Source organism: Cucumis melo, chromosome 6 (genome assembly GCF_025177605.1).
Source record: "Cucumis melo cultivar AY chromosome 6, USDA_Cmelo_AY_1.0, whole genome shotgun sequence".
In the NCBI taxonomy this organism is placed as follows: domain Eukaryota; kingdom Viridiplantae; phylum Streptophyta; class Magnoliopsida; order Cucurbitales; family Cucurbitaceae; genus Cucumis; species Cucumis melo.
The window spans coordinates 28,674,658-28,687,912 of NC_066862.1; the positions used below are offsets into that span (position 1 = coordinate 28,674,658).

General features: G+C 31.8%; 3 protein-coding genes across 3 annotated transcripts; all 3 read right to left on the minus strand.

Moving 5' to 3' along the window:
• Positions 1 to 248: 248 nt before the first annotated feature.
• On the minus strand, positions 249 to 3,116 carry LOC103490793 (uncharacterized). Its single transcript, XM_008450479.3, has 9 exons — positions 2,627 to 3,116; positions 2,323 to 2,474; positions 1,920 to 2,015; positions 1,709 to 1,771; positions 1,468 to 1,536; positions 1,251 to 1,353; positions 1,086 to 1,157; positions 743 to 831; positions 249 to 626 (listed from the first exon to the last, which is right to left on the minus strand). Exons 1-9 carry the CDS (start codon positions 2,940 to 2,942, stop codon positions 474 to 476), a joined length of 1,113 nt encoding a protein of 370 aa, XP_008448701.1. The 5' UTR covers positions 2,943 to 3,116; the 3' UTR covers positions 249 to 473.
• A 4,310-nt stretch (positions 3,117 to 7,426) lies between these two features.
• On the minus strand, positions 7,427 to 8,933 carry LOC103490795 (late embryogenesis abundant protein 6). The gene is made up of 2 exons (XM_008450482.3): positions 8,829 to 8,933; positions 7,427 to 7,858 (listed from the first exon to the last, which is right to left on the minus strand). The coding sequence occupies exons 1-2, from the start codon at positions 8,913 to 8,915 to the stop codon at positions 7,580 to 7,582; spliced, it is 366 nt and encodes a 121-aa protein (XP_008448704.2). The 5' UTR covers positions 8,916 to 8,933; the 3' UTR covers positions 7,427 to 7,579.
• A 504-nt stretch (positions 8,934 to 9,437) lies between these two features.
• On the minus strand, positions 9,438 to 13,012 carry LOC103490794 (protein LSD1). Its single transcript, XM_017045170.2, has 5 exons — positions 12,784 to 13,012; positions 12,557 to 12,678; positions 12,141 to 12,254; positions 10,735 to 10,848; positions 9,438 to 9,947 (listed from the first exon to the last, which is right to left on the minus strand). Exons 2-5 carry the CDS (start codon positions 12,576 to 12,578, stop codon positions 9,781 to 9,783), a joined length of 417 nt encoding a protein of 138 aa, XP_016900659.2. The 5' UTR covers positions 12,579 to 12,678; positions 12,784 to 13,012; the 3' UTR covers positions 9,438 to 9,780.
• Between the last annotated feature and the right edge of the window lie 243 nt (positions 13,013 to 13,255).

A 13,255-nucleotide genomic window follows, 5' to 3' on the forward strand; every position in this document is an offset into this window, starting at 1 on the left:
ATCCACATTAAAAGCTATAGACCTCATTCCATAAATAAGGATATAACTAGTAATTTACTGCTATTATTCTTCTTCTTCCTATGCTCAAAAAGTAGTAATAGATAACTACTATTCTATTGGACAGTTTATGGTTTTTCTACATACATTAATGAATTCAAATTACTACATTTCAAGATGATTTATATTGAGTTATAAACCCTTCAACTTTAATTTGTAGAAAACTTTAGTTCCAAGTCAACACAAACAAAGATTCAAAAAACTAAATATCCAAAAATGTTCTCAGTATCTAAAAGTATCACTACAATTTTTCTTCATATGCACACGTATAAGTTTCTTGATCTATATAATATATACTTATTCCATTCTTGTATGGACATTTTATCATCAAGATGGAAAATTTTGGCTCTGCCAAAAAAATATAATTTACAACTTCTTCTTGCTCTCTATGTAAAGTACTTTTTGTTCCTTCCCTTTCACAAACTATCTGAGCTTTTACCTTCCATCTTAACCTGCTGAATTCTCTGCCGTAGCCTTCTCCGGTGGTCGTGGATCTTCCAAAGTCCGTGGCCTAGGATCACGGCGGAATATATACCGTGTGTGATGATTGGAGCAAGAATGTTATCGGTCTGGAAATGTCGTGACAAAAGACATAGTAACATGTGAGTTTCCTGTCTTTTGAAATTAGTACATTGTGTAATTTACTTAGAAAGGTTAGGTCTTGCTTGGCAAGGGAAGGTCTTACCTGGATCCATTCGAAACCGAGGTAGAGAGCAAGGAGTCCTTCGAGGAGGGGAGAGTAGATCTTCTTCATTTGTCGTCTCTCGTACCACGCTGCAAATGTTTACACAAAAGATGTTGAGAGTGAGCGAGACTGCCGTTATCGATGAAGTGAAAATAGAATATAATCGATCAGCATGCAATAGATTTTCTATTTTCACTTTGACCATCCTCTCATTTTTCAAGCTTCACTTATCTATCTCATTTGAGAAAAGTGAAGCAAGAATTCAGTCAGGGAGAATCAGATACATTCCGACGTTGCTTAACAAGCGCAACTAATAGAGTAAAAATGAGGATTATAATCGAACCTGCAAAAAGCTTTCTAAGATCTTTGCGACCAGATCGAGATTGCAAAACTGGAGCAACTACATAAGTAGGATCTGGAGAAAAAAAAACAAGGTATTCATTAAACTGGAGACAGTCAACCAAACTGAAAACTGAACGTTGTGCAAATGATTTGATGGAATATCAACCTTTCGGTGATGCAGCAACGTAATAGAGTGAACCGGTAAGCGCAGCTGTGATAAAAGCTGCAAATCCTTGTGCAAATGGTACGAATGGAGGTAGCACCCCGGTCTATAATCAAGAGAGCACGGTACAAATTTATAAGATGAAGAGAAAAACCACGACTATGAGACAAGTGAACAGGTAGAATTCGTCATAATCCACAAAAGGGGTAATTTTGCATACCAAAGATGCCATTCCTTGAACGTCAGCTCCAATATCAGGACTCCTTAAGAATATATCAGCCAATGCTCCCTAGAGAGTTAAGGGAATAGAAATGTTATTTAATATTTAGTACTCCTTATGACTGAAATTCAATCAACATCCAACAATCGTACATATAGAAACTAATGAATCAAAGCAAAAATTAACTTTGGTCGGAGTTGAAGTCAAGGGGACAAAATGTCTAAATATCAAAAGTACAAACCTGAACGGCTGCCCGGTAAAAGAGCTCCTCCCCCACTGAGCTAGCAGCCACGATAAGAATGAACTGCAAGAGTTGGAACACAATAAACAAAAGCTTTCTCTCTTCTTGTGCAAACACCGAACTAACAGGTTTTGTATCAGATATTGATCAACATAACTAGGAGTTCGTTCAAAAGGCTAGCAAGTGGGAGAGGAGAGAGTAAAGCATTTACCTGCCACGGAGACATTCCGTAAAAGAAGCTTCGGAGCTCCTCGTCTTCGACATCTCTGATCGCTCGAGCATGGGGCGATAACTTCACAACTTCATCCTACAAACAAACCCAAGCCTCATGTGATTAATCATTCGGAAACTAAAGTCTTGAACTTAGGCGGCAGGTGCATCAAGACACAGAATCTAATCGACAGCTTCTTTCCAGTTTTGAAAATTACTTTTCAAATTCTAAAAGAATAAACATACCCTACATTGTTCACTGTTCATAGTTTTCACCTCGAAGTCAAAAACCAACCAAACAACTATTGCAAAAACGAAAATTCATTTCATGAAAGCACTCAAAACCTACATCTTATCCAAATCCAGTCGAGCAAAAGCATTTATTAACTTGAAAATCAACTCACATCAAGAATGAAGAGAAGAGCCATAATTGGAGGAACAGCATAGCCAAGCCCTCCCAGAATAGCATCCAAAGATGGATGGAAACCTCCCATCCAATCAGTCCCAGATATTGAACATATAAACCTTCCAGCTAGTGCCATTGCACCATAAATCCCTACAAGAACAGAACAAAAACAAAACAACAAACAAACTCAAAAAACAGGTTTCAATTCTAATTTCAAATCCCCATCAAAAAAAATTTAAAACAAAGTGAAGGAGAAAAAAACCCACAAAGCTAAATCTGAAAAGGAAAACATTTTGACTCACCAACTCCATAGCTGAGTCTGACAACAGCACCAATCTTTTCCCAAACAGGGAACTCTGTTTCTCTGAAACTAGTATCAAGTGTGGTCACCTCCATAGCCGGGGCAGTGAACCGGCTACGTGTCTGCCCCTCATCCAATCTCTCACTCCTCGGCTCCGCCGACGCCCTAACGCTAGCCGGCACTAAAACTCTCCCGCCGGCACGTTTCCTCATCGGAAAATACGAAAACCTCGAGCTTGAAGTAGAACAGATCCCGATTCTAGCACCAAACGACATGGTCGAAGTGTTTGAAGATACAGAGAGAATCGAAAGCTCCATTCTTTCTTACTTTCTATCTTTTCTTTTGGGTTAACTTCTAAACGGGTCGGAAATCGGGTTTTTTTTCAAACAGAGATTTCGGGTCTTTCGGGGGACCGGAACGGAGAAAACTTCGTCTTCTTCATTGAACTCAAAATGGTAATCTTGTTTCGAACCTCAGAATTTTGTTGACTGATGGCAATTTCTAGTGGGGATTAACGAGAGAGATGATTTGTCGGGATTGCTTTTTGGACCGTCCGATTGACCTGGTGGCAGATCGGACGGTGACAAGATTAAGATGTGTTGGACCCGCCATGAAAGTGGTTTTTTGAGAAAGCTCAGGATTTTTTTGCAACAGGGTGAGGATGTCGGAGGCGAATCCACATTACCCAATCCCGTCTTGCCATGTGGAGATAACGTTCTCCTTAAGATATTACGTGGAAATTATATCGTCTACTTTTAGAAAAAAAAAACTTTTTATAAGTCTATATATTATGGAAAGGTAATATGATTATGAAGATTTGAATTATAGAACAGTGAGTTGAGTTATGAGATCGGGAGTTAATGTCTTGTCGTTATGAACTATTTGGTTAGATATAAAGTTATAAGATGGAATTCGTCGATTAATGTGCATACTCAATAACATTTACTGTATATCAAAGTCAGGTGAGGATTTTTTTTTTATATAAATTTAAAACGTATTTTTTAAGTACAACCTAAATACCAATAAAATTTAAAAAGTCAATTATAAAAGTTTCGATTTTGATTGAATTAGAAGAATTCCTATGATTTCATCTTTCAATGAGTTTCACACATTTTGTTGTTTAATTTGAACTTTCTAATTATACCTACTTAGGTGTATTTGTTGGTTAAACTTTTAATGTATTTTTATAGATTTATTCTCGAATTTAAAATTTTAAACTTGTTTATTTTGATACAATTTATGTTTTTTTTTTTTCGTTTAAGAAAACGAAAATGTTTCGTAACCTATTTATTATTTAGAAACCATGTACTAGAAAGAGTATTTCTTTGTTCCATTTCTTTGAGTCGTGATTGATTTGGCAAATAGTAATGGCCGTGAAAACTAAAAATCCTATATTTTTCCACGTAATTTTTGGTGGGTGCGAAACATTTAAAAACAAAACAACTTCAACTTGGTTTCTACAAATTGGATTACAAATCAATGGACTAGCTAGAGAAGACACCCAAGATAAAGGATATATAAGAAACATTCTCAAAATGGAAAATCTCAACAAAACCATTAAGAAAAATAACTCTAATAAAATTAAAACATTTAAATCCATTTGAAAATATATTTTATTTTCCACAATTCTTTAAACGAAAATAATTTGTGAAAATGTTTATAATATAAAATTTTCCAATAATAATCCAAGTTTAAGATTTAAAAAAAAAAAAAAAAGAGAGAAATTATTAAATTTTGATTTATTCCAATCACAAAAAACCAGATACTTATTTAGAAGAGACCATGGGGCTTGAAAAGGACAATTCTTGCCACACCATTGTATTTTTGTCTTAGACAATTGGCCATATACTATCTATCATTGATGAACCTTCTAGATTATGCCATTTTTTAGAAATAACTATATGTACTTAGCAAGTAGGTTATATAGTCAATCGACATATTATATAATAGTTTGTTTGTATTTGAAGTGTATATTATTTTCATTAAAATAGTTATCAAACGAAGTGTTTATTTGATATTTTGGGTGAAAGAATATGTCAAGAAAAAAGAGTAGTTTAGATTTGTAATTCCAATGGCAAATTTCTATGGGGTAAGGTAGACATAAAGACAATAGTATTAGGGAAAAACCCTTACAAGGCTTATTATTATTATTATTATTATTATTATTATTATTATTATTATTATTATTATTATTATTATTATTATTATTATTATTATTATTATTATTATTATTATTATTATTATTATTATTATTATTATTATTATTATTATTATTATTATTATTATTATTATTATTATTATTATTATTATTATTATTATTATTATTATTATTATTATTATTATTATTATTATTATTATTATTATTATTATTATTATTATTATTATTATTATTATTATTATGTTTATTATTATTATTATTATTATTATTATTATTATTATTATTATTATTATTATTATTATTATTATTATTATTATTTTATTTTATTTTATTTTTATTTTTTTGTGGAAGAAATTGGGTAGACTTGGGCATCAAGAAAATATATAGTATTGAGAAGAATGAAAAACATGTTTTGAAAATTTAAGTTTCCCATTGACTAACATAATCTATAGCCTTTAATCTTTTAGATAATTTTCATGCTATCTTTAATTTTTATTTTGGTTTTATGTTTTCTATTTTTGAAAGACTATTTTTTTAAAAAGGTGGTGCTTTCTAGTGTTCTAAAAATTCTCTATTTTTTAGTTATAAAAATTACTACTATTAATTTCTTTCCATCGGTAGAGTTTTTATATTTAATTCTATTGGGACTATCTGATCTTCTTTCTAGCTCGCTTTATACATTTCTTGTAATTAAAATGTTTGGTACACCCTTTGATCCTCTTTTTTCATGAATATTTTCAAAAAAGAAAAGGCAAAAAGAATAGACTATTTTAAGGAAAAACTATATAAAAAACAAAAATTGTTTGTCAACTATATATATATATAAATAATTATGAATGTGGGTTTGAAATTGAAAAAGAATGAAAAAGAAGAAAAAAAAAGTAAGATAGTTTTATGTCCTTGAATTAACTAGGTAAATTATTTAGAAGAGATTGTAAAGAAGTAAACATTATGTCATGATGATGACTTAAAATATAAATGTTATTTAAGAACTTCCCTCCAATACTTAAACAAAAAGGTTTAACAATATATCCAAACTAAGATAATTGAAGTAATTGACAAACTAAACTTCTACTAAAAGAAATTAAGTTATAATTAGCTCAAACTTACTTAGATGAAAAGTTTTGCAAGAATGGAAAATAATTCTAGTAATATAAGCTAGTATAATTAAGAAAAAAGAAAATGTTAATTAATTATAGTATACAAATTACTCTAACAAGTTTAAAAAAAAAAAAGAGGGAATTAAGTAGTAAACATTATTGATATCCTTGAAGGACGAATGGTGTAGCAAAATTCTAAAAATTTTCTAACATTGTCGAGTTAATTAACTTGTAGACTTAAAACAAAAGGAGATTGTAAATAATAGCAATTAGTATTACTTCAACGAAACAATTTTTACGAAAGTGAAAGTCCTTGATTACGATGTTATGTTTTTAATTGAAGCTGATTTAGAATATTTTATCTTGGTGGGTAGTATATATATATATTTGTATATTATCACAATATATATATACACAATACAAATTGCTAACAAAATAAGTTGATTATCTACTAGATTCAACAAGGCAAGTCATCTAGTAAAATTGTTTCCTACAATACCCTAGTCTTAAGAAATTTTTCTTAATTAATCAATTATCTTATAGAAAAAATTACTTTAAATTTGATATAAAAATAATGAAAAAAATGCATACTTGATGTAAGAATTGAGCTATGTCAAACACGAACATATATAACTAAAAAACTATCTCAGTCAGTGCCCAAAGTAACCACTTCAATTAATAGTTAATTATTCTTTCAGTATCCATGATCTCAATACCTCCATGTCAACTTAGATTATTCTTAAGAAACAACCGATCCTTTTTTAATATTCATAAGTATCATTCATATCGACTTAGATTAATCTTTGAGAACACCATGATCATCTTAATTGTCCTACAAAAATGCTCTTAATAAATTAATTATTATTTTTATGAATTATGGTTGATGGTTGCAATATAATTAGTTAAATTAGTACTATCACATTTGTAGTAAAGGATGGTTTGTACAAATTAATGCAAAACAAATTACACTAGATGGAAAAACAAGTTATTTTTCTTCAAAGAATATGTAATGTTCTAGAGTAAATTTTGAAGAAAAAAAATAGTCTATAAAATAGAATAAAAACCCATAACCTAACTTTTCAAAAAAAAAAAATTATTTAATATTGGTAAAAAATGAAATTTAATTATTTTTCCTATGTTTTAAAGTCACTCTTTCTAATTTGAAAAAAAAAAACTCCCAACCATGCCGACCACCTCCAAGTTGTTCAACTATCACCGCCGGCCAACCTCTGCTACTGCTACCCCCAAGTACTGTTTAAATGTTTAAGTCAAAATGATGTATCGACCATGCAATTAAATATCATATTTGAGTTCAATGTAACGATGATCTGCTCTTAATAATACCAAATCATAATTGAATGCTAATTTTGCTTCAATGATTTAAGTTGGCAACGATTAATTGTAACTAAGAACTACAAATTTTTCAAACTGAGATATAATCCCCTTTTGAGTTATAAGTATTACAAAACACTAGAGACCATAATCCTTAAACTTCCACTTGGCTAATCAATATATTCCTCCCTAACAACCCACATAAGATGTATTTCATCAAGAAAACATGTCACAAAGACATTTTATTTCTGTTTACAACATCCTATGTTTAAGGTTTTCACAACACACAAAACCCAATAACAATAATGCAATAGTTACATCAATAAGTACTTCTAAATAATAAAACACACATCTTGTAGAAAGGTTAAATTTTGTGTCCGGGATAGTACCCCTCCGGGCTGGCTATAGGATAAGCCGGAACATTTGTTTCTCCGCCAAGATGTGTGGCGGCACCACCCTCCACCGGTGAATGATGGTGTAGATGGCCACCACCAAGTACATGTGATTTCCTATTCCTTAGCTTTTGAGCAGCATGTCTTGCTTTCGCCTCGTGTAGCTCACGCTTTGCCTCCGCTGTTGCTGCCTTCCTTCTCTCCTCCACAATCTTTCTCTCCTCCGCCGTCTTCACCGAAGCTTTCTCCACCTGTTGTTTGCATTCATTTTGAATTCTCACAATAAACTGCCTATCTTACATACCAGTAGAAATACGACATTGCGAGTATGTAATATATAATGTTTAGAGTTTTAGAATTAAAAAGGTTTCAGTTTCAAATATCCTTTTCCCTTTTTTCCTAACTCTTCATCAAGAAATTTGAGTGGGTTGGTCACCATGCATGTGTTTTGAGTGTGTTTGCCACCATGCATGGACCAAACACGTCCCCTGTCAAACCCTCTATCAAACTCAGGAGACTAAACTCATTATTTCTTCTTAACCCGAGTCTAAAAAATTTCTAACTTTATGGTGTTTGGACCAAGAAGCTGAAGTAGGGTAAGGAGGTAAGAAATATGAACTCTATTCCTTATTTGAGAGTACAAGTTTGAATTTTATATCTTATCAACTATATCTCTTACCATGCAGCCCCAAGAATTAAAACTTACTTCATCACTAGATAGCTCCTTGGATCGGAGGTGTTCCACTTTTTAAATCTTTTAAGATCAGTGCATCCATTAGAAACCATGAAAATTTTAGTCTGTTTACATTAGACCGATCAAGACCTAAAAAACTCAAAAGAATGGTTGAACATAAATTTAAGGGTTGCATTAGACACCTTAATGTCAAATAGAACAAATGAGCTATTGAACATACAAATTTAAGAGTTACAAATTTGTAAAAACCGTCATTTAAATGAGCCTACACACAAACTAATAATTCAAGTTTTAATCTAATAAATTATTAGTTTGTGATCTTAATCAAATACAACTCCCATGCATGGTAGATTTTAACCAAATAAGAAATCATCAACTATATATTAAAATGATCTCGATATAACTAACCGAGAGAGAAAACAATCCTACAACAGTACTAAAACTCAACTGAGTTATATCTTGGGGCTATCTCTGAAACTTTTAACTTAGTGATAATTGAAATGATATAAGAAAAATCATAGGCAGACCTTCTCGTCGAGTTTGGCTCTAAAAATTTTGAGCTTTTCTTTAGCAACACTTCCCATATTACTCAGCTTCTCCATGGCAGATTGCATAATTATCTCTCTTTCTATCTGATTTCTTCCACAAATTTTAAATCATTTCAAAAACAAAACATATTATATAATATATATCAAAAAGGAAAATCATAATAGGCTTCTAAACCATTACACGTTGGATTCCACTTGTCGCTCATGCATTGCTTAACTTGCCACGTTTCCTTTCTCCCTTTTTCTTCCAAACAAAAAGTCCAAAATTGATTATATATATGTTTTCTGTCTAAATATTATCATTCAATCAAGTGATAAGCAAATCTGCAATATTTTGAAACTAATTTACGTTTAGGATATTTTCTAAGACATATATATAATGTAGGAAAAATTATAATAAAGGTTAAAACTAATGATAATATCTTGAAAATATATTAAATGTTTTATATTCTATCTATACTTCAAAAATTTATTTCGAGTTAAAAGTAATAATTTGATTGAAATATCTATTTTAGTCTTAGCTATAATAATTTTTTGTTCAGGTTAGCGAAAGAAAGCAATAGTAAAGAAGAAAATGGAAGATAGGAGTGAAAAATAATAAATACCGTAACATAAAGGAAAATTATAAAATTGTTAAACAACGTAGATAACATAAAGATCTCTTACATAAGAGAATATATTATCTTCTTTTTAATAAATTTCCTTTTACGATAAGTTGGTTCGGGTTTTCGATAATTGGCCTGCACTCTCTCTTTTGAAGTCATGATTCTATCTCTCCCAACCTAGAAAACACTTCTGATCTTAACTTTTCTTCTTAAAAAAGAACATTTTTTATAAACCATTATAGAAGGTTGTGATTTTTAGGGTTCATCTTTATAGATCCAAGTGCTGTGAAGTTTGAGATGGAAAAACAAAAGGGGGAAATTATGAACTAATTAGACCTCAAAATCCCAACTGAGGTGACAAAATTGCAAAGTGTGCATTTAACAGAATGTGCTTCACATTGGTACATCAGCAGCACTCTACAGTTCCCACAGTTGGTATGAGCCATCTGATTTGCTGTTTGTAACCACGATTCAAAATCAATCTGATAAGACTCTGAGGAGGTTGGATTAAATTAAACCATCAATAATGATAATTGGAGATGCAAATTTCCTGAATTTACACTGAACTAGTATAATTTCGACATATATCATGACATATAACCGACAAAAAAAGAATCAAACAAGAAGAAATTAACACATAGATTTATGTAGTTCACTCACGATGTGTTAGTAAAATCTACAGATAGGAAGAGAAACTGTTTTATATCCTGAAGAAGCAAGAAAGTATAAGATACGTACGAAAGATCCCATGTTTGGTCATTTGAAGAGTTAGATAACAGATTCAAAACATTTTAACACGGAGTATTTATCCTTTTTTTCTTTCACACTCTCTACTTTAGTACTTTTAACAATGCATGGGGTAAAAGAATTGAACCTCATATCTTAAGATCGATAGTATAAATTTTATGCAAGTTGAATTGTATTTATTTTGGCTATATCTATTCATACTACACTTAATCTTAACGAAAAGGCCAATAAACATAGCGAGATTCGGGTTAGTCATCTGCCACAACTTTATTCTTCATGCTACAAAGGTGAGGACGTAGTTTTTCTAGGTGCCTTGTTAAAAGATATCACAAATAGGCCTTTTGATGAGTGGTTTTAAGGTAAAGCTAAGGTTTTGAAGGTGCGGTACTATAGCTCTATGATGGCCGATTTGGATGGCAAGAAATCAAAACTATCCCCAGGTAAACATGACATAAGTATTCACTCTTCACAGAAGTTTTAATGAAAACAATAAAAGACTATACATATGAAAACATTTAGTTGTAACAATTTACCTTTAGAAGCTGCATTTATGGTGCGACAACAAGAACATTGAACACTTGTCGCCCCACGACTGTACATGAGCAGAGTGTAGCAGCCACTGCACACCAGCCGAGCCATCGTTAAGCCTGCTTAAGGGTCATATTCGAAACCAATCATATTCTAACTATAAACAATTGCGAGCATATAAGGAACCAAGTCACCATCATCATTAATTTATTTCTTTGTTAATAATTATGAACATCTAGGCAAACTCAACCACCTATTCTCCATTTAGTAACAACCTCACTACTTCCACCCTTTCTTTACTCTGTAGTCAGCAGAGAGCGACCAACAAGAATGACGATAGACGTAAAGATAGTGTTACGTACCTAGATAGGAATATTAGTATGCTAATATTAAGGGATATATTGGTCATTATATGGAAAGTTAGTTACTGAATGTGTATAAATAGTATGAGGGTGAGTGATTGAAGGAGAGACGACTATTTTGCTAAGAAGCATGGACACGGTGACACCATTTTTTAAAACTCTAGGACACGATACGGCAAGATCACGTTTATTAAAAAAATTGTTTTTAAAAAATATATACTATCTTTACAGTAAAAAAAAAATAATAGTAAATGCATTGATGCATTTATATGCTTAAAAAACTTAGCTTGATGTATTCTACACTCAAAAGTTATTATTATTGTCATATATGTGTCTTTTTAGTCTACTTAACGAGTGTTCTATGTATGTCGAACGCATTTGTTGTGTTAACAAGTGTTCAACAGGTATCCACCGAGTGTTCGAGTGTCCAAGTGTCCGACATGTATCAAACACGAACACGCTAGCCAAAGTAAAAGTGTCTGTGCTTCTTAGCTATTTTGTGGAGTAATCTAGGGCTTGGGTGAGAACACTCAAAAGAGGGGTTCTCAAAGTACCATAAATTTGTGTTATATTGTAGTCATTCTTTAATTCTCAGTATATTTCAGATATTAATTCTGGTTAAGGTAGTATCCTAACAGATAGTAAATGGAGTTCAACCTCCCATTTGATTAGAACTTATCACTTCAAATCAATTTGAGTGTTTAGCTTTATCTCTTTGCCCATAATGATGATTTATGAAATCATGGTTTTGTTTTTTTTTTTTTCAATAATAAACAATTTCGATGGAATGAAATTTTAGGCGAAATCATAATGGCAGTAGCCAGTAACTAGCACAAAAAAACTATCATGAGAAAATTACTCATTTTTCGATGTCTTCAGAACAAACATGGTCACCGGATGGTTGGGAATTAAAGTTGGAACAAACGAGATCACAGCCCTTTTTTAACTATTCTAATTTCACTAAAATTCGAGAAAAGAATATTTGAATTATGATCAAAGCAAATTTTCAAAAAAGATAAAAAGAAAATTGGAAGGATATAGAAACAAACCAGAAGTTGGAACAGGAGTAACAGCATGGCAAAGAGCACAGCAAATGGAGGTTGCTCCAGCAGGATAGATCAACATATTTTTACATCCAGAGCACATTATTTGGTTTTGACAACCTATTCCCCAAACAAGTTTCAATTCTTAAAAAAAAAAGCATGTATGACGTGAAATCAATTCATTAGTCGTTTTTGTACGAATAGGATCTAACTCTAGTTATATGGATATCAAATTCTCTCCATAAGTTTCTTTGTTCATGTTGGTTGAGAGCTTGTCTCCTTAGTACTAAAAATTTCTTGGCCTTGTATACAAACAATAATAGCCATCTTACACTAGAAATTTGTTACTTGTTCTCAGATCTAAACAGGAAAATAATTCAAATTATATCCAAACTTGAAGCTTTGGGGTTGAGTAGTCATACAAGTAACTGATGGAAACGGCATTTTTGTGATGTTGAAGAAACTTCTTTTCCAGCTGAATTTCTTCAACACTCGGTTTCTCAGGGAAAGACTACACCGTGCTTTGTCTTCGTTTCTACCATCTCTGGATTTAGAAGAACTGCTTAGTAAAAAGAACAATGAAGTGACTAACATATGAAAGGAAATCAAAAGAAAACTGGACGAAATTATACCAATGACCTTGGCATACCTTTGCAGGTTGCAGTAAATGTAGGTTTTTAGGAGTAAAGACGTTGACTTCAGAACCACTTTGGAAAGGAAAATCCCTCCCTCCAAAAAAGTTGACACTGATAAACACGCCAATTGTAGGAGGAAAAAGGAGAAAGAAAAATAATAATAATAATGTGCCTTCTTCTTTCTTAACAGACTAACAAGATAGTCTACATGTTTATATTTCAGCTTTTCAAATGGATCTAAAATTTGCCTATAATTTGTAACGTTTAAATATCACCCTGTATATGAACTGATTATCAACTAGTGATCAAAAGAATGAGCACAATTACTTGAAGGCATATCTTGAGGTGGGTGAAGCCTCACTAAAGATTAGTGGAGGTGGGTTAGGCATAATGTAAGTAGTAGGACCTAAATAAAATGATTGCAAAAATTAAATAAATAAATCAGTACCACTGCCAATGTCACCGTATTATCATTTTCTCTCCTTC